The sequence below is a fragment of the Heterodontus francisci genome, chromosome 29, assembly GCF_036365525.1.
Source record: "Heterodontus francisci isolate sHetFra1 chromosome 29, sHetFra1.hap1, whole genome shotgun sequence".
Taxonomy (NCBI): Eukaryota; Metazoa; Chordata; class Chondrichthyes; order Heterodontiformes; family Heterodontidae; genus Heterodontus; species Heterodontus francisci.
Window position 1 is genome coordinate 29,589,731 of NC_090399.1, and position 26,853 is coordinate 29,616,583.

General features: G+C 42.3%; 1 protein-coding gene across 2 annotated transcripts in view; it reads right to left on the reverse strand.

Moving 5' to 3' along the window:
- Window positions 1-26,853, reverse strand: part of abcf1 (ATP-binding cassette, sub-family F (GCN20), member 1) — an 83,458-nt gene that overhangs the window by 3,405 nt on the left and 53,200 nt on the right. For both annotated transcript variants that reach the window (XM_068009653.1, XM_068009652.1), the window contains 14 exons: window positions 26,014-26,136; window positions 24,426-24,526; window positions 22,757-22,842; window positions 22,128-22,267; window positions 19,990-20,138; window positions 19,370-19,453; window positions 18,248-18,372; window positions 15,814-15,926; window positions 8,436-8,607; window positions 6,627-6,701; window positions 5,228-5,298; window positions 3,499-3,531; window positions 2,062-2,230; window positions 722-786 (listed from right to left, as the gene is read on the reverse strand). In XM_068009653.1, the coding sequence (XP_067865754.1) occupies window positions 722-786; window positions 2,062-2,230; window positions 3,499-3,531; window positions 5,228-5,298; window positions 6,627-6,701; window positions 8,436-8,607; window positions 15,814-15,926; window positions 18,248-18,372; window positions 19,370-19,453; window positions 19,990-20,138; window positions 22,128-22,267; window positions 22,757-22,842; window positions 24,426-24,526; window positions 26,014-26,136 (1,506 nt within the window). The remainder of the gene's footprint in view (window positions 1-721; window positions 787-2,061; window positions 2,231-3,498; window positions 3,532-5,227; window positions 5,299-6,626; window positions 6,702-8,435; window positions 8,608-15,813; window positions 15,927-18,247; window positions 18,373-19,369; window positions 19,454-19,989; window positions 20,139-22,127; window positions 22,268-22,756; window positions 22,843-24,425; window positions 24,527-26,013; window positions 26,137-26,853) is intronic.

Sequence of the window (26,853 nt, forward strand, 5' to 3'; positions counted from 1 at the left end):
ACAATTCCAGAAGCAAAAAAAACCCTTTGGTAGCCTCTCCCCAGATATAGCTAGTTCTACATAGATCACCAGGTTTTTTTTTTTTTTTTTGGAGTGGGGGGAGGGACGCAGGCACAGGAGTTGGGAAAAAGACCTTGGTTCCACTTTAACCAGATACTAGTAAATGTCATCATCCCTCTCACCCACCGGCCAGAACTCAAGGGATGAGGACAGTCCAAGGAAGTAGTCAAAGCCATGTCACTAGGCATGATAATATCCAACAATCAAATTGCAGTTATATCAAATTGCATCACAGCTGTAGACCTTTCCACGTAGAGTTTGGGTCAGGCATCAGCCTCTTGCTGCCTCTCCCTGTGCGTAGCCATCAATATTGCAGTAAAATGCTGAACCCAGTCCTGAGGGAAGGCCAGTTCAAAGAGCTGGAGGGAAAGGGGAATTCTGCATTGCTGAGGATTTTACCTTCAGGTTCTGTCAATGGGTCTAGCTAGGTTCTTCCCACTGTCAGTATAAGCAGATCCAGAAGGGAATCTTTTGTAACACAGACTGGCAGAAAAATCCATGAAGGCCCATGACAGAATACCGTGCAGAAACTCACCGTCTAGGCTCATGCATGAAGTACGGTGAGGCACCTGAGGGGTAGCTGTTCCATGAATCAGCATCCTCAGGAGAGTTAACAAAAACATTCAAGGATAAATCACACTGATCCGGGTGGCTGGCTTACCAGAATGAGTACGTCAGGCTGTCGACAGGCTAACTCTGCAAACACCACTCTTGCTTTCTGACCACCTGCAGGGAACAGAAACGATGACATGAACAACATGACCACACACAGAGCTAGGAGATGGACGAGTTCAAGAGCTCAGAAACGGCTGTATATCAACAGCACAGCTCCACCTGCTAACTGACAGATGACCACTTGTGTGTATGTTTCCATGCAGCTAAATCAAAAAAAAGTCAGTCATGACCTCTCAAACCCATAATGAGCCCACACAACTTGGCCAATCCCATGAGTTGAGAAACAGGGACCAGATATGGGTGAATATTTACACCATGACCACTGACTACATAGTTCATTCACTGACTGAATTATTCAACTAGCCGATCAAGCTACATTCAACTGAGATATAACGTACACACTGGCCTCAATTATAAATGTCAGGCTGATGACCAGCTTGAATTTAGTTGGCCTCCTATACCAGCCATTTAACACAGCACTAAACATTTTAGTGACAGTTGAGCAGTCCAAAGAATTCTCCCACAAAATTTTCTATGTGCACAAAGTCAGAAACAGGAAAGTCTCTGGACAGCACAGCTAGCTGTGTGTTTTTTTACTATATGTAAACAAAGATCTGAATTAGCTACTTTCAGAATTTGTCAACAAACTCCTCCCGTTGGATCTGTTGGGATGTGCTGCCTAGTGTGATACCAAATCCTGCAGACCAGAAGTCACAGCTTCAATCCCAGCCTATGTTGAGATCACCAAACTCCGGCAGGTGGGGACTGCAATTGATCTCCACGCCCTTGGTTTAAGGAAAAACAGCCACCAGTCATGGTTCTCATTCCCAATTATGATCCACTGAGCCATACTGAAAAGTGCATGTGTGGATGGATGTTGGTTGAGAACAGAATGGGGCTTGGCTGTGATGCTTCCCCAACCCCCCCATCCAATATTCATGATCTAAGCTCAAACAGAATCAATGGTCTCCATGGCTGAGGGACTGCTGACCATGGAAATGTAGCCCAGAAAGAGGAAGCACCTTCAGGAAAGGCAGGAGTTCAGATTATGCCCTGAACGGGCCTGGTGTAAACTGAGTTGTACTGTTCAAAGCACCACTAACTAATGTTTCCTTAAACAGTCCAGTTCTACCAGCATACACACTTCACATAAAATGTCTGATTAGATCCTTTTTACAAAAATAATTCAGAGTAATGAGTAATTTTGTTGTCACTATTAGCTGATTGGGAGGAAATGAAAGAACCTTTACTTCCTCTTTCAAACCTCATTCTTCCCTCCCTTCCTCGTACTCCCCCAATCCCAGGCTGACCCTTTTCAATCAGTACCTGAGAGCTTGCTGATCTGGATGGTGTGAGCATGGCTCTCCAGACCAAAGCGCCCAAGACATTTCCGCCCGTCCTGGTATGGCAGGTTGAAGTTTCTCATGAGGTACTCTGTCGCTGTCTCCTCCATATTGAGCTGGTCTGCATACTGCTGGTTGAAGTAACCTATTTTCTGTGTGTGGATGGGTGTTGTAAAAAAGAAGTTAATCAGAGACACAGTGAAATACAACACAAGAGATTCCCTCTCCAGAATCACTCCCTTGAATAATAAACAAACTGGTAGAGGCATAGTGTGTCAGCCAAACTACATGGCACATTCCACCCTTCACACTCAATATCTCTCAGACCACTAATGTTTTTTTCTGCCCCATAGGGAAACTTCATCACTGGGCTAAGTTTCCATGATGTTCACTTTTATTAATTTGTGAGTTTAGCCATGAGTGAACCATTTTCACAAAGGTGTGAGAAGCACAACCAAATCTGATCTTGTCCTCACCTGACAACCACATCCAAACTGGATACAATTCTTTCAGCAGGAATCAAGGGATAGCACTCAGAAGCAGGAGCCCTGGCTGATTTTCTCTCCCTGACTCTGGGGCACTAAGGTCAAATGTTACACCTATCCCACCATCCAGACTCAGATCAGCCAACTCAGGAATCCATGTTGTACAAAGGGTTCAGTGATTTACAAACAATCAACACGCCTGTAGGTGCAATGCTCATTTGTAAATATGAGGACACGAGTCAGGCTAACTTTTCCAACGAAGAGAAACAGCCTCACATGTCGGCATCACTACAAGTGCTATACATGAGCAGGGTGATTAACTGTACATCCACAGTTAATTTCATAAATGGCAATACAGACAAGTGACAGTGTCAGGTGTTACAGCAATAACACTGTCACAAGATTTGTCAGATGTGCATTCATGAAACAATAACCCACATCACTTAAAATCCATTGCATTTCCTCTGTGGTAGTAGCTAACATTTGCGAATCTTGACTCCTATTCATTGCTCCCCCTCCCTTTTCTTCAGATTCATTTAGGGGCGTATTTGATTCCAGTTCCGATGAAGGCATTGGATCCCAACATCAACATACCCTTTGTTGCTGGATGATATATTTACAGTATTTTCTGGTTTTATTTCAATAGCACAGCTTGCTTAGCACTAATCTTAGCTATGTCATTGTAGGGAGGCTTTATGAGGAAGCTCAATGCCCTTCTTGTAGAGAGATGCGCCTGAACTAGTCGCATGCAGCTGGTGTTGCAGCAGGGCCGGCAGAGGTTTAGCAGCAGATCTCCAACTGACATATTTGGCTGTGGAAGGTGCATGGGTAGAAAGAAAAGTATCTGTACATCTGGTACAGCGCGGTGCAGTATTTCAGCACAAGGACAGCTTATCTCTCCAGTGGAGACTAACAGTGCTCCCAGAGACACTCACCAGTCTGTGGTTCTTTCTCTGTTCACCAACAGTCTGAAATTAAAGAAAAAGGAGGGAATTAAATTCCACTGCGGTCACATAAGTTACATTAATCTAACATTACACAGAATTTCCAGCATAGAAACAGGACATTTGGCCTAACTAGTCGATGCTGGCGTTTGTGCTCAGACAAGCCTCCTCCCTCTCTAATTCTTCACATCTTTGTATAAAATTTTGTGGGGCCTGGATAGAGTGGAGGTGAAGGGCCTATTCACCTTAGCAGAGGGGTCAGTGACTAGGAGTATGGATTTAAAGTGATTGGTAGAAAAATATAAGGGGAGATGAGGAATAACTTTTTCACCCATAGGGTGGTGGGGGTCTGGAACTCACTCCCTGAAAGGGTAGTTGAGGCAGAGACCCTCAACTCATTTAAAAGGAGTCTGGATCTGCACCTCAAGTGCCATAATCTGCAGGGCTACGGACCAAATGTTGGAAGGTGGGATTAGAATAGGTGAATCGTTTTCGGCCGACACAGACACAATGGGCCAAGTGGCCTCTTTCTGTGCCTTAAACTTTCTATGATTCTATCTGCATATCTAGCAGTAGAAATAGTAACACTGAGACGACCAGATTGTGATGAGAATGCAGGCCACAGATTCAAAGCCTTAAGAACAGCTGATGTGAACCAGTTGGAAGGATCTTTTAAAATCAGTGGATTTACTTACAGGGTGCTGGGTGAGTGGGGTGAGGTTGGTGTATGGAAAAAAGAGATGAGAATGAAAAATTGACAATTGCAAGTGACTTCTGGGATATACAGGCTCATTTAAAACATTTAATAGACAATGTGATTCACAGGAAAAATAAAAGACAAAACACAGCATCAGATGGAAATCCTGCTTGTACCTCATTCTTTCACCCTCCTCCCATGAGTAAGCACCAGGCTGCAGTTTGGTCGATCAAGATGTACAAAGCTAGTTCTGTTCTTTGTATGATGTGTTAAACCAAGGTCCACCTGCTTGCTCTATTGGTTCTGGTAACAGTGAAGATTACCTACTTGAAGAGCAGGGAGTATTTCTGGTGTCCCGGCCAACATTCCTTCTCTTAACAAAGATAAAACTTAGCGAGTCACTGCTCTCATTGCTGCCACATTTGCCTATATACACTCTGAAGTGGTTCAAGATATGTAAAGCACTTTGATTTAACTATTATGAAGCAGGACCAATGGTCCCAAAGGGTGACTCACAGCCCAGATGGACCTTCTGAAATTGGTGGAGTGGTTACATTACTAATAATACAGACAGCAGAGAATGGGAGTTCAAACCCTACCACCTTTTAGAGAATTTTAATTCAGTTTTAATAAAAAAATCCGATCAAAGAAAAATTGGTGAAGTGTCCATGAAGCTGCTGGATTGGCATAAAAACCCAACCGCTGTTCTCATGTCCTTTAGGGAATGAAACCTGCGGTCTTCAAGCAGTCCAGCCTCTACGTGACTCCAGTTGTACACCGATGCGGCTGACTCTTAACTGCTCTTTGAAGTGGCCTAGCCTAACAAGCTACTCTCACTTGTTTAAAACTATCAGCGGTTCAAGAAGATGGCCCACAACCACCTAATCAGAGCAATTAAGGATGGGGCAATAATTGCTGGTTTCACCAGCGATGCCCACATCCAGAGAATGAATGAAAAAAAATTATAGAATGTGGTTGCAGGATTCAACAATTGGATGGAGCAGATTGTGTAATACAACTTACAGGGGTCAGCTTTCCAGTGAGCAGGAGCAGCAATGTACTCTTTCCAACTCCATTGGGTCCGACGATACAGACTGAGAGAAGGGCAAAACAGAAACCGTTACCAGGGACTTTCCACTACTGGACAGAAGATGCAGGAAACATGCCATATTCCACAGGGAGGAGCCCTTTTCCGCTCAACAGATTTAATATTAGGAAACATCCAAAACTGCAACTGTAACAGACAGCATTGCTAAACACATCTGAATTTCAGATTAGAGATCATTAATACATTTAAATATTATGTAGCAATTTCAAGGCAGGACTGATTTAGGGACTTGGACAACAAACCACAAAATAATCATTCAAACAAACTTGATTAGATTCCAGTCTGTAATTAACTCCCGGGTATCCATTATTCTATATAGAAAACCATCTGATCCCCTCGATTAGATTCCAGTCTGTAACTCACTCCCGGGTATCCACTATTCTATATATAAACCATCCAAACCCTTCGATTAGATTCCAGTCTGTAACTCACTCCCGGGTATCCACTATTCTATATATAAACCATCCAAACCCTTCGATTAGATTCCAGTCTGTAACTCACTCCCGGGTATCTATTATTCTATATATAAACGATCTGATCCCTTCAATTAGATTCCAGTCTGTAACTCACTCCCGGGTATCCATTATTCTATATATAAACCATCTGAACCCTTCGATTAGATTCCAGTCTGTAACTCACTCCCGGGTATCCATTATTCTACATAAACCATCTGATCCCCTCAATTAGATTCCAGTCTGTAACTCATTCCCAGGTATCCATTATTCTATATATAAACCATCCAAACCCTTCGATTAGATTCCAGTCTGTAACTCACTCCCGGGTATCCATTATTCTATATATAAACCATCCAAACCCTTCGATTAGATTCTAGTCTGTAACTCACTCCCAGGTATCCATTATTCTATATATAAACCATCCAAACCCTTCGATTAGATTCTAGTCTGTAACTCACTCCCGGGTATCCATTATTCTACATAAACCATCTGAACCCCTTGATTAGATGCAACCTATTACTTATTTCAGGACATCAAATTCTTTCGACATAAACCTTCCAAGTTCCTTAGTTACAAAATTACTTTGCAATGTGAAACTTTTGCAAATATTGAACTGAACTGATGTAATATTAACTCATGCAACTAGAGGGGATTTCTAAACAGCTCACAAATATGTGGTGCAGCAGTACAAAGGATTTGGACAGAACCTTATAAATTAAGCTGAGCAATTTAAAATCCATCATGCTCCGCAGCCAATACACCCTACAATTAATTACTCTGATTCACAAATATATTCTGTTAAACACCCTCACTGCCCCCAACAGCAGTTTAGCAAATGGAAAATTAAAAGGGTGCTCACTTCTGGAATCCATGTCAATACCAAAGTCGAGGTTCTTGAAAATCGGCTTCTGGTTTTCATAAGAAAAATCAACAGCTGAAATTTCAGAAAGAATGAATGCATCAGTACATTCGAGACAAACCATGTTATACAGGATCCTGTCAGCTGTGTACACTGGACAGAATTCTACAGGGACAAACACATACATACACTGGAGTGGGTGCAGAGGAAAGCAAGAATGACTGTAAAAGGTAAAGCGAATGAACCAAAAAAAAAAACCAGAGAAGCTTAAGCTTGACATCTGGAAAGCAGGTGGTTGAAGAGGATTTCATTGAGGTATGTGGCATGTAAAATGATCAAAGAGAACTACTTCAAGGTTGTCAGGCCAGTCGGACAAAAGCATATAAATTAAAATTTGGGGCAAGTAGATTTAAAATAGATCTTAGTGAAAAAAAGGGCAATGAACATTTAGAACAACCAATATAATGGGTACAGTAGCGGAAAGGAGAATTTAGCAAATGAAGACACTGTTGGATGTTAAGCTGGGTGAGCTGGAGTACTCAAAGAATGAGCTCAATAGGATGAATAGCCTTTTGTTGCCCTTGATTTTTTAACATCAGCACATCTTTAGGACAGTGACAACGCCAAATAAGTCACTGTTGACACTCCTTTCCACAACTTTGTATTTTATGCCAACTTGGCTCAGTTCATTGCATGCTCTCCACTGAGGCAGAAGGTAATGAGTTCAAGACATATTACAGGACATGATCACAATGGCTCAGACTTTGCAGTTGTAATGATGGCAAATCTGTCAGCGCTCACCATCATTACTACTGTGAAACGAACAGCAACTTCTGGCATCCGCACGGTAATACATGGAAATCCAGAAGTTGCTGTCAGTGATTCCCTGCTCCTCCACATGGTGCATTGTTGACGTCGCTGCAGAGGGAAATCTTCATAAATCACTGCACTTAACAGAACTTCCCCTTTTATGCTGTAACATCATTATTAAAAGTCCCTGAAAAAGTTATGTTAACGAGGTAAAACTGGGTTTTTAAATAGTGTACCAAGTCATAACTGCTGAACAACCTCTCTGGCCCTGAAAAACTGATTTTATCGTTGCATTTTGCCAAATTAATTTTGATAAAATTACATACAATCATAAGATAGAATCACAGAATGGTTACAGCACAGGTCATTCAGCCCATCATGCCCATGCTGGCTTTCTGCAAGAGCAACTCACCTAGTCCCACTCCACTATTTTAATTTTTTTGAGCATATATCTCAAGCAATGCCCAGCTGAGTTCCCCATGTGTTCCCTTTCATAAATGAATTACAGCCCTTTAAATCTGTAGGTAGAGCATTTAAACACACTGTGTAAGTATGAGCCCCAAGGGTTGGAGGCACTAGAAAGATTATAAAAGTAACTACATGACCAGTGTGGAGAACTCATTTCTGTGCCACAGAATGATGTGACATAGGCAGGAATAACATAGGAAACATATAAACAATGGCAGACAGGAAAAGATCCACTAATCCATCCAGTCTGTTGCACTCAAATGGAATGCCTTGTGCATCACCATACATACACTCCTCGCCCCACCTGAAAGCCATTTAAGTTCTTGTAAGAGGCCAAAAAAAACAGATTTAAATTCCTGGCCATGTCCTAAACTGAGCTGGTGACCCATGGGTAGAGATTCAGGGAAGAAGACAAGCCCAGGAGAATGAAAGGAGAATACAAGAGGAAGAGGTATCCCAGGCTATTGTTCAGCACTTATTTAGAAAAAGCAAAAGCACAGTGGAGCATCTTTCGACCATTTAAACTCTTACCATGCAGTCCAAGAATTGGAGGGCTCAGCGGAGGTGGGTTTGGGAATGTAAACTTCACTGTGTATTCTCGGGGTCTTTTCAGAAGCTCAGGAGCTTCATGTGATTCCTCATCCTGGTTCTTCTTCCGACATTTCTGCTGTTTGCGAGTCAGTGCCTCCTTCGTCTGTTTCTCCTACAAGACAGAATTTGTTTGGAGGCAGAGAAAGAATAGAAAATCAGCCACAGCAGTTATAATAATAAACCATCTGTCTACCTACTGAGGAGAAAAAGCAAAGATAGATTGACCAGTCTTTCTAATGTTTGCCCCTTCAACGGTCATGTTGTCCATCAGAACATGATATCCACTTCAGGTACAAAGCACCACAATGCATTATATGTCCAACCGTGCTCAAATCGAATGGCGGAACAGACACGAATGGGCTGAATGTCCTGCACCTGTTCCTATAATCCTGCGAGGGGGGGGGGAGGGTGGTGGGAGAAGAGAAAGATAATCACATGGAAAGGGAAGTGAGGGGCTGGAATTTCTGAAGTGAGTTCAGGAGAACCTCCTTGATAACATGTTCTCAGTCCAATTAGGAAGGAGGCATAGCTGGATCTGGTACTGGGGAACAAGTTTGGCCAAGTGGACCAAGAGTGTAAGGGTAAACATTTGTGCAAGAGTAATCATCATGTCATAAAGGTTTAGATTCGTAATGAAGAGCAAGGAACAATCTAAAGTAGAACTTCTAAATTGAAAGAGGGATAACTTCAATGGGATGAGAGGATCTAGCCAAGGTAAAATGGAACCAAAGACTGGCGAGAAAAACTGTAACGGAACAACGGGAGATCTTTAGGATGATGTTTCAGGTACAGGCGAGGTACATTCCAACAAGGGCGAAACATAAGCAAATCAAAGCCAGGGCTCTTTGGATGATGAGGATGATAGAGAATATGATGAAGCAAAAAGAGAGGGTGTATGATGCGTATCAGGTGAATTCTTCAAGTGAGAACCAGGCCAAATACAATAAGTTGAGAAGGGACAGGAAGAGGAAGCCAAGACTGGCAAAGAGAGAATGAATCCTAAAGAATCTTGTACCAGCATATAAATAGTAAGCAGGCAATAAGACATTAGGGTCAAAGAAGTTGATAACTGCTTACAGCCACAAGGCAAGGTTAGAATATGTAATGAGTACTTTGTATCGGTGTTTATTTAGGGAAGAGGATGCTGACAAAATTGCAGTAGAAGTTAAAGGCCTGCTACCCGACCTGACGGCGTGTGTCGGGTTCGGGTCGCACACGCTCTATCACCACCTCAGATAAGTGACTCTAATTTAAATTTATTTTTTGGACTTTAAAGTTGGTTTTGTTAGTTATGTTAAGGTTGTGCAGGTAAGGAACAAAGTGAAAAACGGAAGTTAAGTTGGTCGGGTCGGGTACGGGAAAAAATAGAAGGACTCAGGCCGGGTCGGGCCTCATTTGCAGACCTGAGCAGGCCTTTAGCAGAATTGGAGATGGTAGAGGTAATAGATAAGGGTGAAAATTGATATGCAGGAAAGGCTAGCATAAGAGATCAGCATGTAAAATTAAAGCACATGGGATTGGGGGTAGTGTATTGCGATGGATATGAAATTGGTTGGTAGACAGGAAACAAAGTAGGGATAAATGGGTCTTTTTCCAAATGGCAGACAGTGACTAGTGGGGTACTGCAGGGATCGGTGCTCGGACCCCTGCTATTCACAATATATATATATATAAATGATTTAGATGAGGGAACTAAACGTAATATCTCCGAATTTGCAGATGACACAAAACTGGATGGGAGGGTGAGTTGTGAGGAGGATGCAGAGAGGCTTCAGGGTGATTTGGACAAGTTGAGTGAGTGGGCTAATGCATGGCAGATGCAGTATAATGTGGATAAATGTGAGGTTATCCACTTTGGTAGCAAAAACAGGGAGGCAGATTATCTGAACGGCTATATACTGAGAGAGGGGAATATGCAACGACACCTGGGTGTTCTCGTACACCAGTCGCTGAAGGTAAGCATGCAGGTGCAACAGGCGGTAAAAAAGGCAAATGGTATGTTGGCCTTCATAGCGAGAGGTTTCGAGTACAGAAGCAGGGATGTCTTGCTGCAATTATACAGGGCCTTGGTGAGGCCACACCTGGAATAGTGTGTGCAGTTTTGGTCTCCTTATCTGAGGAAGGATGTTCTTGCTATAGAGGGAGTGCAGCGAAGATTTGCCAGACTGATTCCTGGGATGGCAGGACTGACATATGAGGAGAGATTGAGTCGGTTAGGATTATATTTGCTGGAGTTCAGAAGAGCGAGGGGGGATCTCATAGAAACCTATAAAATTCTAACAGGACTTGACAGGGTAGATGCAGGAAGGATGTTCCTGATGGTGGGGGAGTGCAGTGCAGTGGGGTCATAGTCTAAGGATATGGGGTAAACCATTCAGGACTGAGATGAGGAGAAATTTCTTCAAAGAGTGGTGAACCTGTGGAATTCGCTACCACAGAAAGCAGTTGAGGCCAAAACATTGTATGTTTTCAAGAAGGAGTTAGATATAGCTCTTGGGTTTAAAGGGATCAAAGGATATGGGGTGAAAGCGGAACAGGTTACTGAGCTGGATGATCAGCCATGATCATAATGAATGGCGGAGCAGGTTCGAAGGGCCGAATGGCCTACTCCTGCTCCTATTTTCTACTGTTCTCTGTTTAGCTATGCATAGAGTGCACGTCACCTGGTCTGGATGGCTTACATCCCAGTCTGCTAAAGGAATTGGGGATGGAGATAGCAGAAGGGCTTGCCATAATCTTCCAAACTTCCCCAGATATTGAGGAGGTGCCAGGAAATTGGAGAGTGGCAAATGTGACACCCTTGTCAAGATAGGGTGTAAAGACATTTCTCATTACTACAGGCCAGCCAGTTTAACATCAGTGGTGGGCAAGATTTTAGAAAGAATAATCAAAGTAAGAATTAACAGGCACTTGGAGAGGTTGAGTTAATTAACGAAAGCCAGAATGGATTTGTACGAAGATAATTTACGACTAATTGAATTTTTTTGATGAAGTAACAGACAAGGTTGATTAAGGGAATGTGGTGAATATTGTCTATTTGGATTAAGAAAGCATTTGACTCAAAGTACCACATAAAAGGTGGCTATCAAAATTGAAACTCATGGAATAGGAGGGTCAAGTGTCAGCTTTGATAAAAATTTGGCTTAAGGATAGAAGACAGCAATTTGGGGTAACTGGTTGCTTTCAGAATGGAGGACGGCAGACAGTGGTGTTCCCTGAGGATCAGTGATAGTTCAACTGCTTTCTAAAAAATTTATAAATGACTTGGATATTGGGATACAGAGTAAAATTTTAAAATTTGCCGATGACATCGAACTTGGAGATGTGGTAATGAGGATGATATCAACTGACTGCAATAGGACATAAATAGGCGAGAAGAATGGGCAGATAAGTGGCAGATAGAATTTAATACAAGTGATGCACTTTGGCAGAAGGGATGGGGAGAGGAAATAGATTTAATGGCACAGTTTTAAAGAGTGTGCAGGGACAGTCTGCATAAATGTTTGAAAGTGGCAGGACATAGTTACAGCGCGGTTAGCAAAACATATGGGATCTTCGGATTCATCAATAAAAATAGTAAGTACAAAAGTGGAGAAGTTATGCGAAATCTTTAGAAAGCCCTGGTTAGCCACACTTTGGGAAAGATATGAAGGTCCTTGAGAAGATGCAGGAGATTTACCAGAATGGTTCTATGGACGAGGGATTTTAGCTACAAGGTTAGGTTGGAAAAGCTGGGGTTGTTTTCCTTGGTGCAAAAGAAGTTGAGGGGAGATTTTATAGAGGTATACAAGATTGTGGCAGGTTTAGATAAGGTAGACAAAGAAAAGCTGCTTCCATTTGCTGATTGTACAAGGATTAGGGGACATAGATTTAAGCTTTAGGCCAAGCGATATGAAGCTTTTTTTTTAAAAAAAACCACATCAAGTGGTAATGACTTGGAACTCACTGTCCACAAGGGTGTTAAGAGCGGAGACATTCAATGATTTCAAAAGGAAATTGGAATGGGCATTTGAGGGAAATAAACCTGCAGGGCTATAGGAATAGAGTGGGGGAATGGGACCGATTGGAATGCTCGAAAGAGAGCCGGCATGCACTCATTGAGCCGAATGGCTGCCTTCTGTGCTATGATTCTGACCATCAAATTATAGTGCAGTCCTCATCCAGACCAGAAATGCTTTACATCCAGACTGTAGTGATTCACCGTTTCCAAAGTTATTTAAAATCAGTCACTGTGCCTAAGTTACTTTTGTGCCATGTAGAATTACTTCAAAAGTCAAATACATGTATATTTACCTTTCAATTATTGACCTCACAACAAATTGCATTTAGAAAGCATCATTAACAAGAACATTCCAATCTTCTGCAATATTAGCTTTACAGTTATATTCCATAACTCTCAACAAAGGTATATACCATTGAGAAAGATGGGAAGGATGCACCATTCATGGCTAAAAAAGTTAAGGATGGTATCAAATTGAATGAAAAGGTGTACAATGCTGCAAAGATTAGTGAGAGGCCAGAAGATTGGAAAAATTTTAGAAACCAGAAGATGACTAAAAAATAAAGAGGGAGAAATTAGAGTACGAGAGTAAACTAGCAATAGAAAAATTACAGTAACAGCTTCTAGAAGTATAGAAAAAGGAAAAGAGTAGCTAAAGTAAACATTGGTTCCTTCGAGCTGAGACTGGGGAATTGATGATGGGAAACAAGGAAATAGCAGAGACTTTGAACAAGTATTTTGTATCTGTCTTCACAGGTACCCAAAAAGCATCCCAATGATAATAGAAAATCATGGGGAAAAAGGGAGGGGGAAACTTAAAACAATCAATATGATTAGAGAAAAAGTACTAGGAAAACTATTGGGACTAAATGCTGACAGGTCCCCTGGACCTGACAGCCTGCACGCAAGGGTCTTAAAAGAAGTGGCTGCAGAGAGTGGATGCACTGGTTGCAATCTCCCAAAATTCCCTAGATTCTGGAAAGGACCCAGCGGATTGAAAAACCGCAAATATAGTACCTCTATTCAAAAAAAGGAAGAAGACAGAAAGCAGGAAACTACAGGCCACTTAGTCTAACACCTGTCATTGTGAAAAATGCTAGAATCCATTAGTAAGGAAGTTGTAGCAGGACATTTAGAAAATCATAAAGAGTGAACGTGGTTTATGAAAGGGAAATCATGTTTGACAAATTCATCAGAGTTTTTTGAGAATGGAACATGCAGGGTGGATAAAAGGAAACCAGTAGATGTAGTATATTTGGATTTCCAAAAAGCATTCCATAAGGCACCACATAAAATGATACTACACAAGATAACAGCTCATGTTGTTGGGGGTAATATATTAGCATGGATAGAGCATTGGCTAACTAACAGGAAACAGAGTCGGGTTTTCATTTTCAGGTTGGCAAACTGTAACTAGTGGAGCGCCACAGGGATCAGTGCTGGGCCTCAACTATTTGTAACCTAGATTAATGACTTACATGAAGGGACTGTTATTGTCGCCAAATTTGTGTACGATACAAAGATAGGTAGGAAAGCAAGTTGTGGGGAGGACACAGTCTGCAAAAGGACACAGATAGGTTAAGTGAGTGGATTAAAATTTGGCAGATGGAATATAATGTGGGAAAATGTGAAGTTATCCACTTTGTGGGAACAATAGAAAAGCAGAATATGATTTAAATGGACAGAGACTGCAGAATGCTGTGGCACAGAGGGATCTGGGTGTCCTAGTACATGAATCACAAGTAGTTAGCATGCAGGTACAGCAAGTAATAAGGAAGGCAAATGAATGTTGGTCTTTATTGCAAGGGGATTGAGTATAAAAGTAGGGAAGACTTGCTACAACTGAACAGGGCATTGATGAGATTGTACCTAGAGTACTGTATACAGCTTTGGTCTCCTTACTCAAGGAAGGCTATAATTGCATTGGACGTAGTTCAGAGAAGGTTCATTAGGCTGATTCCTGGGATGAAGGGGTTGCCTTATGAGGAAAGGTTGAGCAGTTTGGCCCTCTCATTGGAGTTTAGAAGAATGAGAGGTGATCTTATTGAAACATACAAGATTCTGAGTGGGCTTGACAGGGTAGATGCTGAGAGGATGTTTGCCCTCCTGGGGGAATCTAGAACTTGGGAGCACAGTTTAAAAATTGGGGATCTTACATTAAAATGGAGAGGAGGAGGAACTACTCCTTTCAGAGCGTCAATAAGCTTTGCAATCCTCTGCCAAAGAGCAGTGGAGACTAGATCATTGAATATATTCAAGGCTGAGTTGGACAGATTTTTGATCCACAAAGGAGTCAAGGGTTATGAGGGGCCATAGGAAAGTGGAGTTAAGGCCACAGTCAGATCGGCCATGATCTTATGGAATGGAGGAGCAGGCTCGAGGCGCCAAATGGCCTACTCCTACTTCTTATGCTTTTATGTCTAGTTCAACAAAATGAGAGGGGAATGGAATTACAGGAAAGGGCGTGGCGTTTCCAGGAGGTGCTGGATCTTCCTGAGGCTCATATAGAAGAAATTATGGCTCAACCACAACTTTAAACCAGGCAGGCTGAGAGCACAAGCTTGGCCATAGGAGCTCAAGGCAAAGCTGGGCATTTTCAGTAAATCAATGGAATGCTGACCTTGTGATTATGCTTGATGTCACCCAGAGGTAGCAGGAAGACCAAGTACAGAATGAGACTTAGTTTAACATCTCAACTAAAAGGACACACCTGACAGAATGGCGCACTCTCATTGTACTGGAGTGAAGTGTCTGCCTTGATTATGACCTCAAGACTTAGAAGTGGGGATTACACAACGACCTGTACTTTTACAACGGACTTACCTGAATAAAATGTCCTCGTATAGGAAGGGAATTCCAGAGCACAACTGATGGCACAGCAGCCAATGGAGGGAACAGAAGAAATCGGGGAAGCATGAAATGCCAGAATTAGAAGAATGCAGAGTTCGTGAAGGGTGCTAGGGCTGGAGGAGGTTAGAGATAGGGAAGGGTTGAACACAAGTACGAAAATTTTAAATGAGGCATTGCTGGACTGGAAGCCAATGTAAGTGAGGAAGCACCAGGTGACAGAAAGGATGGTGCACTAACCTATACAATACCTATTTCCATTGTTCATAAGGTAAGCATCTGAGAAGCCATGCAGACAATCCTCCCCAGCCCACTCACAAGCACCAACAGTTCAAGTTAACTCCCTGCAGACTATACATCAGCAAATTAATTTTATATACAGTGGTGAGAAACACCACATCCAACACAAAGAGGATACTGCAAACCAGACTGAGGCCAGCCAATCAGCAGCACATTGCCTGAATCACATACCGCTTGTTTGGTCGACTTGCCGCCTGCTTTTAGATCTTTAAGTCTCTTTTCCTGTTTCTCGTAGAGTTTCAGTAGTTCCTTCTGTTTCTGCTGGTACATCTTCTTAAAGGTATCTGGACCAGGCACAAAGTATACAGGAATCAAAAGAGCCACAGCAGTCCCCAGAGAAGGAATCGACGCATGCAAACTTGCTGTACAAGGAGGTAGCAGGAAGGACTACCTTCTTGTAGGTGTTACAGGACACAGATTCATCCACATTACTGAAGATCAGCTGCACAAAGTGATGCTGTGAGGCCTTTGCTAAAGTGTAATGGGAAAGGGAAGGTAAGCAATTTGACGTAAAGAACTGTATTTAGTCGCCTGTGTGCACTGGGGAGTTTGAAGGGAAGGGGAACAGACAATCTGTAGATTTGTCATGTTAAATACTATGATTCTGCAGAGCTCTCCTTCCCCACCAATCAAACTTTAATTATTCAGCTCAACTGCAATCAATCACCAATCCGCCAACACATAATCCTCTTTAATCAGTACAACAACCTGCATTTATATTGTACCTTTAATGTAATAAAGCATCCCAAGGCGCTTCACAAAATTTGACACTGAGCCAAGTAAGGGTATAGTAGGACAGGGGACTAAAGAGTTTGTCAACGAGATAGGTTTTAAAAAGGGTTTTAAAAGCAAAAAGAGGGAGGGAATTCAGAGTTTAAGGCCCAGGCAGCTGAAGGCATGGCAGTTATAGTGCAGCAAAAAAACTGGGATGCACAAGAGGCCAGAATTGGAGTAGCATAGAGATCTGAGAGCTGGAGAAGGCTAGAGATAAGGGGAATATACATTGCAAGTATGCAGTGATGGTTCATTTAGAATACAATCCTGTTCATTTGTAGATTGCTTTCAGTTACTTTTAGTGCACTGCAATCTCTTTTGTCCAATTTGTTATTACCGTAATTTTAGCCTGAGGTGCGCACTGCATCAATACTTCACAGATGATTTCCATCAGTTTGGGTATGTCTGAGTCCCATAATTCAACATCAGGCACCTCCTGCATACTGTTAATTCTTGCGCACTGAGATTTCCAGAATGTGTTCTTCCGCTAACGCACCCCTGCCCCCTTCCCCCACTCACCTCCACACCACCCCCTCACTGACGTTTGCTGGGTATGGCACCAAAGCATGGCTATTATTTATATATGATCTAAGATATAGCTCCAAAGCTGTATGAAGTTAAGACATTGAAAGACATTGCTAGAACAAACAGGGTTCCAGATTGAACAGGATAATTCACTATATAACAAACATATCATTTTGTCCTTGTAGAAGACCTTGGTTAGGCCTCAGTTACAATACAATTCCAGTCTCCTTGCTTAGTGGGAGATATTGACACTTTAGAAAGGCTGCAGAGGAGGGCCTGAAGATTATAAGATCATTAACCCTCAGTTTAAACACCTTAGTTACTATGATAGACCCAAACTGGGTCTCTATATTTTAGAAAAGGGAGACTTGAGGATGATTTGATTGCGATTTATAAAATAATGAAGGGACTAGATTGTGTTTATGCAGACCTATTATTTCAATTGGATAGTTGAGGAAGGACAAGGGATCACACTTACATGTTTGTTATTGGCTGGGCGGAGACCACCTTGCAAAAGAGACAGGTAACTTGTAAGGTAAACCAGGGTCAATGTGATCAACTCCCCCCTCAACTAATTGGCTTTGGTTTGTATCTGTTTTTATCCATCTCTCCAGATCAGTAAGGAGTGAATGCACTGCACAAGTCATCACAATTGTATGGGACAGGCTAGATGGGCCATTGGGTCTTTCTCTGTCCATCATTTTTGTAAGCAAGATAGTCAATGTAAACAGGCTGTTTGACTGCATCAACTTTGACCCTGTCCTCATCCACCTATACTTCGCAGAATGGACACTGAATCGTAATATGTGCCTTCCCTGTTTTATATAAACTTATTTATGCTGTCCGCATCAATGACCTTCCTTAGTAAGTAATTCCAAAGGGAGAACATAAAACAGAAAATGCGAGAAACAGTTAACATTTCAGGTCAATGCTGCCTGATCAGCAGTGTTTCCATAATTTTCTGCTTTTATTTCAGATTTCCAGTATCCTCAGTATTTTGCACTTGTTTTCATGCTCTTAATACACACACCTGCAATTTTGCCATGACATCTTTCTTCTGGGTGAAGAAGTTCCCTTACATTTTTTTCTCTTATTTGTAAGTTACTCACTTGTGGTGACTGGAATTGGAACCTTCCACCATTGTGAATGATTTGCTTAGTTCATTTTTAACAATCTCCTTCACAATCCTGTAAAAATCCAATTAGATCACCTCAGTGTCTCTTCCTTTTCAAAGACAATTTTCTTAACCAGTCCTCATTACTTGTATTTCCAATACCCAGCATCATCCTTGTTGCTCGCCACTTACTGTAGTTCCCCCTGTAGTAAAAGAGCTTCTGTGCATCCAGATGAATGATGTCTGTACAGACGTCATCCAGGAAGCCCTGGTCATGGGACACAATTAACAGAGTCTTCTTCCAGGTTTGCAGGTAGCTGATAATGAGAGACAGCCAGTAAGTACAGCTCAAAGACAAATAATTAGAGGCGGTTCGGATGGCTGTGTGCATAAACGCACTACCCAGTATGTTACCGAGACATACAGACCAGGCCCTCTCCCAACCCCCAGGCTCTAAGCCCTGATCTCAGCCTCAGTGCTATTAGTCTGTGATCTTGGCATGGGGAAGGGCAGTGGAGGAGAAATTTACCAGTACCATACCAAGCCATTCTCTCCAGCATTCTACTTTAATAGTAATCATCAGAATCCAGTCAATTTCAGAGAGGTTTTATGCAAAGATAATTTGGGAGTACAGTTAGAATCAGTTTGAGGGGCAAAATGTCTGGACTTGCCCAATTTTGCTTCACATTGCAAATCATCTGTTTAATTGGACATCTGAAACAAAAAAAGCCACAGTGATTCTGACCGTCAGGAAAAAATCTTTACACAAATTTCAAGTCAAGCTAATTCAACAATGCATGCTCTGTGCAATGCAATTTTAAAATTAAGAGTTTTGAATACCTAAATGTGTTTAAATTCTCTATTTGTTAGAAAGAAACAGCTCCAGTTGTTAGCTTGACTTCAATGTCATCTTTAATAAGTTTCTCTGTATGCGCTTGGCTGAGATGGATAGGATTAGTACCACTGCCACTTTACACCGATGCAGAATCACTTCACACAGACACTGCTATAAAAGTGACAGATAACCCCAGAGCCAGGTCCTGCCCTCAGTCTGGAATGGACTAAAACCCAAATAGTCAGAGTGAAATGCCTCCTGGAAGATATGGGCTCAATTCTGGTCACAGTCTGAAAACATTAGCAGGCAGATTTTTCTGTTCTTGTGCCTATGACTATTGGATTGCTTGCCTCCCACACAAAGTTTCATGGACTGCTGATTTGAGTTTGATGGGGTTTTTTGAATTTTGAGTTTGAAATTTCAAACCAGAGAACCGAGCACACCAGGTTGTGAACCCCCATTATCTACATAACACTTACTTGTTAAGCCAGATGACTGCATTAAGATCCAGATGGTTTGTGGGCTCATCCAACATCAGTAACGTGGGCTCCATGAACAGGGCTCTGAAATGCACAGCAAGGACACCATAATAAGGAAGTGGGCACAAAGACAACCAATGAAGCAAACTGCTCCACTGGACTTCCTTCTGTCTTTTCATTCAAACCATTTAGCAGTAAAATTAAAGTTTTTGGATCAGCTACTCACTGAAGCCTGCAGATAAAATAAAGTCTACACCCTCCACTATCCCCAGAGGCAGTCCTTATCTATCTGCTGCTCCCACCCACACATCCCCACAGGTAGCTCTTATCCTCCTACTGCTCCCACCCACATGTCTCCAGAGACAGTCCTTATCTTCTTGCTATCTTTAGCAGCCCCTACCCAAACACAGGGGTAGCCCCAATTCCCTTCTATTCATAGAGACAGACCCTTATTTTCTTGTATAACCCTCACCCACCCCTTAAACAGAGGATTCTTCCTCATGAAGTTTGTACCTTCCACTATCCAGAGAAGCAGCTTCTAATCTTTCTGTTTTATGTACCATTTACTGATCAGAGGACTGACCTTTCATCCATCCACCTCCCACACACCCTGTGCTTACCTAGCCAGTGACACTCTCATTCTCCAGCCTCCAGAGAATTTCTTGGTTGGTCGATTCTGCATCTCAGGAGTGAAGCTCAAACCAGCCAGGATACGACGTGCTTTAGCCTCTGCAGCAGCAGCACCTGTAGCACGCAGTTCCTCATATACCTACAGAAAGACAGAGGATAGTCACCATAGCATGACAAATCTCAATGCTGGCTTCACAAAAGACACAGAATACTGCCCACACAGTAGGAAACTCATAGGAAGAGAGAAGAAGCTAAATAGGGAATTTGGATGCAAAGGATCCCATTGAACTTCAATCCCCAAAATTACAAGTTACGTCCAGAAGGGATTTCTCTAGCCACTAACAGAATCCTCCATTCTCACTGCAGTCCACCAAAATTTCTCTCCATTCAACACAATTAATTGCATAAAACCATTTACAAACCAATTGACTGTAGACAAAACTACACTGGTCAAAGAAAGCTAGAATCAGAGAAAGTTTTCAAATATTCATGAAATCATGTTCTCCCCTCCCCCCGCGAACCATTCAGATCATGATCCCTTTGAATGAAGGTGACCTTTTAGCAAATCCGGCCAGACATCATTACAGACTTTCAACAGGTTTGAAGTCTCAACCCAAGGATAGCATCTCGGACACAAAAACAAGAAATGCTGGATTCACTCAGCAGGTCTGGCAGCATCTGTGGAAAGAGAAGCAGAGTTAACGACCCGAAACGTTAACTCTGCTTCTCTTTCCACAGATGCTGCCAGACCTGCTGAGTGAATCCAGCATTTCTTGTTTTTGTTTCAGATTTCCAGCATCCGCAGTATTTTGCTTTTATTATAGCATCTCAGACAATGCTGCAGTCCTGCAGCGCACTGCCATCTTATATTACGTGCTCACGTTACAGAGGAAGACTTAAACCACAAACTAATAACCGACAATCAAATGCACGTTGCAGAATTTGGAGCGTAGTTTGTTGGCTTCAGTTCACTTTGGGAAATTTCAGCAGCGTGAAACTGCCTTGGATGGAGAGTTTGGCTAGAACCGTGGCTCTCAACAAAGCTATCAAGTAACAATCCATTACTTGCATAGAGGTAACATTATGGTTGCAAACATGCTGAAGTATTGTAGGTTATACCTCTCAGGAAAGATTTAACTGGCTGAGGTGCTTTTTTCTTTTAAAGAAAAGGCTGATGAATAATTTGATGAGGTCATTAAAATTATCAAGGGGTTTGATAAGAAAGACCCTGCCACAGTACTGAAACAGCTTCTTTTATCAAAGTGACATCCTACATGACTGTGACAAAGGCGCAGTCCTTTCTGTCCTTCTCAACTGGTCTGCAGCCTTTTGACAGTTGATCACACCATCCTCCTCTAATACCTCTGCACCATCGTCTAGCTGGATGGGACGGTACTCGCCTGGTTCCACTCTTACCTATTTAATCATAGCCAGAGAATTGCCATCACCGACTTCTCTTCCCACTCCCGCATTGTTCCCTCTGGTATCCCCCAAGGATCTATCCTTGCCCCCCCCACAGTTCTCATCTCACACTGCCCCATGGAAACATCACCCAAAAACAACAAAAAAGTGAGTCTCAGTGTCATATTTTGTTCTATAATGTCTGTGAAGTGCTTTGGGGTGTTTTATTACATTAAATGCACTATATAAATACAAGTTGTTGTTGTAGTAGACATCTAATAGGGAACTTGAAAAAATTCTTGACCCAGAATGTGTTAGAATGTAGAACTGACTATCGCAATGAGTTGAAGCAAACAGCATAGATGCATTTAAGGGGAAACTAGGTAAGCACGAGGGAGAAAGAAATCGAAGATAATGCTTATAAAGTTAGACAAAGTATGGCGGGAGGAGGCTTGTGTGGAGCATAATGACAAGTAGTTGGACTGAATGGAGCGTTTCTGTGCTGTACATTCTATTCAGTTGCATGTACCACGGAAAGAACGACAGGTTTTCTTCAGCATATTAGAACAACTGCATGCTTGAAAGACAAACGCCAATACGGACAGGAATGAACAGCCTGCTTGCATTGTAACTTCTATACAAATTGTGGCAGTTCAACAATGATTTGTTACATCAGTTAGATTAGGATGAAGAGGTTAAAAAAGTTGACTGAAGCTTAAATGTTTACCTTTTGCAGTCTTTCCCCAGCTCGGTCATCCCCCTTCTCTAAGAGAGCCTGGAGTTGTCGCTCTTCTTCCAACAGCTTTAGTCGCTTCACATCAGCTTTCAGAACAGCATCGACTGCTGCTGTGTCATCGGCCCTTACCTCTGAGGAGAAGCCCCAAAGGAGTCATCAATAATACAGTACATATTTTTGTACCTCACTCCTCTCCTTCCTGGCTGTATGCATAATCTACTTTCCCCCTCGCATAGCAGATGCTATTGCCAAACTTCTGTTTAAATGGCAAGTATCCCAGATAGAGCAGTGTGAGGAGTAAGGACTCTTGTGGGGAAGGTACTATGTTTTAATAAATGATCTGGACAAAGGGCATTGGTAGCAAAGTTTGTGGGGATCACACGAAAATATCAAGGGTGGACAATACAGAAGTAAATGAGGATAAGCTACAGGTGACCCAAGCTGTTTGGGAAGGGATGCTAATAAGTAATGATAACCTGACCATCCCATTCACATCACACAAATGTACTTTGCAGCAGTAGTATCTGATAGCAATCAGGAGCAGGACAAGGATTGCTCTCTCCTGTAACCTCACTACACTAACATTGAAATGGAACCAATCGCTGTTAAATTCAGCTTACCTTGCTCGCAGAGCAGCACATCAATGTTGGGAGGTATATTCAGCACTCTGTTCTGGATGTGCTTCAGCAGTGTTGTCTTACCCTTGCTGATGAACATAAGGCACAATGTCAATACAGTGCTCCTGTAGAACAAAACACTGTTTTGTGTAGTGAACACTGATCCACTGAATTCCTTTAAGCAACAGCTGCGCAGGACGGACATCACTTCTTACAGAAGGTCATTACTTCAGGACCAGAATGATCTACTGGACTAGTTTTGATCGCTTAGATGGATCAGAGAGGAATTTCCAAGGTATTCTTCCCCCCAAATTGGCCTGGGTTCTTATTTGGTCTCTCATCTCTTCCAGATGATCACAAAAGGAGTGGGAATAATGTTCCCTCTAATTTCCCTTTGTAATGTACGGTCCCTTTAAGATTGGGCACATGTGTGCAATCGGTTTGCTCCTCGTGGGACAGATTCCTGACTGATGCGATGCCACACACCCAAGCACCTTAGAGGGATCGTTGGGTGGTGGGTGTTTATATTCTGAAACTAAACCACGGACAGGTATAGACCCTCTGGTCCATCCATGTTTGTACATTAAGTGACTTGGGCAAGAACTGTTTTCTATTTTGGAAGGACAGTGCAGTACCACAGCATGGCTGACGGAAGACTGGTTTGCCACAAGATTTCTGGCATTTGTGGCATGCACTCAAGCATGCTATAGCTGAATAGAAACCATGGAATCAGAAATTGAACCTCTACTCTTCCTCAAGTAGTGCCATTGGATATTTTACATCCACCTGAGAGGGTAGGTAGGGCCTCTTCTACATTTCACCCGAAAGATGACACTTCTGACAATGCATCATTCCCTCAGTACAGCACTGGAGTGTCAGCCTGGATGATGTGTTTAAATCTGAAGATCTCAGTCCATCATACAACAGGCAATGGTATTCCACTCCCAGGGATTATACAGTACAAAAACTCTCATTCACTAACTGCTCCCACAGAAAAAAAACACTTGGCCTCTGCTCAATGCAGCCAAAACCTGTGTTATTCTGCACACAACATATTGTGAACATTTTAGCTAAAACTCCATTACTAGAAGAGCTTCTGCAAAATTGGGAGCAGTATTCAAAGCATGGGTGGCTTTTGCCTGAATAGGCTGCAACAAGCCAAATTGGTGGATGCAAAAAGACAGGTTTAATTTCACAGTTAAAGAATGGCCACTTAGGCAAGGAAGCCGGAGAGGCATCAATGTCTGTAAAACTGAACTCTAGCCAGCAGTCAGCATGTTCAGGAGAGGAGGAGATGGTAACGGAGGAGTAACCAAAAAAGCAAAATATGTTCTGCAATGAAATCTGGTAGCTTTGTGTTACCAGGTTATAACTCCTGGAAGATGCAAGGCTCCAAACTCCATTACAGAAAATTACTCCCACTCACTGGCAGTACATCAAAATAAATACGATGACCACATCTCTATTTCCTGCCCATCTCTGCAAAGGTAAATGTTACTATAAAATACAGTAATTGTGGATATGTGAGACCCTTAACACAAGGTATACAATTTTACTGAAGCCCAATGAGAAAAGTCAATAGGTGAAACTTTACTATTAAATTGAAAAAAGCTGATGGATCAAGATCCTTAATGTAGGACAAGACTGAAAAATGCCTCATTTTCCAACTTACCCATTTGGTCCAACGAGACCATACCGCCTCCCAGCCACGATGTACAGGTCAGCATTGATGAAGAGCTCCTTCCCATGAGCTGAGATGCTGAACCTCTCCAGCTGAAAAAAAGAGATGCAATTTCATTTAAAAAAAAACACAGCTCTGAGCGAAAACTTAGGGTAAAACAATACAGTTAGCATGATCATAATTGCATAAAGCATTCATGCTTCACTCTTCAACCGTTGCATCATTTCAACACCCTGAACTATGTTACAGCTTGGTGAATGCAGCCACTACTGATATCTGTTTGCTTATAATTGTTCTTTTTGAAACTTTCTCCTCTCAGCTCCTGAAGACACCGACAGATGCCTAGAGCGCAGCAGGATCTTGCCGATACTGGCATCTTTTATGCAGGCATTGGCAAGCTATTCCACTACTGTGTATCGCAGGCAAGCCCAATCTTGCCCTGATCTGCATCCAGCAAAAACACTTTCTAGCAGGAGTCACCAGACAGCATTCACCAGAAGGATAGATTTCCCCAACAACTGCCGACCGACTGGGACTATGGCCAAATGTTGCACCCACATTGCTGACTAGCTGAAATGACATACAATCCTAAATTCAAGACAGATAACTGCCAAACAAAACTATGCAAAACTACTTTGGTAGTTTAATACTATTGGTATCAAAGGCATTCAAAATACAGATAGATGATAGACTGTGAGCATTAGGATATTTGAGCAATATGCTTCAACAGTTTTCATCCTTAGCTGTTTATATCAGCACTGATTAGAGATATACCTTCCTGGTCTGTTTATGTCATAGCAGATGGACTTGAGAGGAAGGAGAAAAATTGGGAGAGGAGAAATAATCATTTAGAAAAGAAATGGAAAATAAATCATTAAAGTAATGAAGTATTTCCTGTGGATCCCTGAGCTCAGGATTTACATCCAGGCAACAATGCAATCTCATGGGTTTTGGAGAGGCATAGAAGTTACATTCGTGATCATAAACAGACATTAATTGGCAGCTGAAATAAAGTGAAACATTTGTGCACTTGGCACGCAACTAATGTGGCTAATTTAAAAAGGGGAACTGCATTTGGCCTTCAGAGCAGCAAAACTGTCCGAGAACAGACAGAAAACAAACTGCTCTTCAATTTTCCTACTCCCTTCCCGGTCACAGTGTCGACTCCTGCAGAGCTCCCACCAGCTTCGCTCAGTTGGTAGTGATCTTGTAACTGGGTGAGATGCATGTGGGTCTGATGCAAGGAATTTGAGTGCACAATCCAGAAGAACAGTTCAGTGCAGTACTCAGGGATTGCTGCACTGATGAAAGTGTTGCACTTCTCATGTGAAGTCACTGCACTTCAGCATATAAGTGTCCTCAAATATTTGAGAACACAAGATGTGCAAATTTAAGTCTTTCGGGCTGATTTATTCTGACAAGCATATTATTGTGGCAGGGAGCCCGGGACACAACCCAACACAACCTGGTGCTGCAGCACTGGACCAACCCAAATTCTTCAATCCAGGAGATTAACATTGATACTGCCACATGGTCAAAACCAGAAATAACTGCCCAGTCAGGACTCCACAATAAGCACCTTGATATCTGATGCATTTTCTAACATGGCTTGTCTTGATGATTGCTCGGCCTGCGACACAGAGAAGTCGCCCTCAGCGTCATTCGAAGCTTTCAGTATGTCTACTTGACGCTGAAATTCCATCTGGAGAGAATTTGAAAAGAAAATGGGAAGAAAACAAATTAAACTTTGCAACCCTACTTGCCAACACATCAAAACTCCAAGTTAAAATCAGTTATGGAATTACTTTTGTCTCTTAGAATAATCCATCTGTATGGGTTTTCACTGGCCCAACCAGGTCTCTGAAATTGCTGGTTTTAAATTGAAATGCATTGACCCGTTGTTTATCGAGTGAAGTTGAGCTGTTGAAAAGTTAGAGACATCAACCCAACCTCTTAAAATTGACCTTGCAAAAATACGGAGGATGTAAATAGGTTTCTGCAAATGCTCCACACAATTGTACTAAGCATTCACAATAATTGGTAACCCAACTGACACCAAAATAGAATTCCCATCCCATTTAAACAGACATTTAAAAATACTACATATAAATTCAAAGTGATTGATGACAACGCTACATCATCAGGATGCGCCGCGGTGCAGGCCCTTTGCGCATGCGCTGTGGTCCAGATTGCCAGGACCAGTTGGCGCATGCGCAGATAACATCATCTTCCTCGGGGAACACGCCAGGTTGGCCTCTGCGCATGCGCAAACTGGTCCTGGCAATCCGGACCGCAGCGCATGCGCAGAGGGCCCGAGACCGTGTGCGCATGTGCGTCAATCTTCCGAAAGCTTCGGCGCGAGTTTTTGAAAATGGAAGGAGGAGAGGTTTTGTCGGGCATTTTATCTCAATTATTTAGT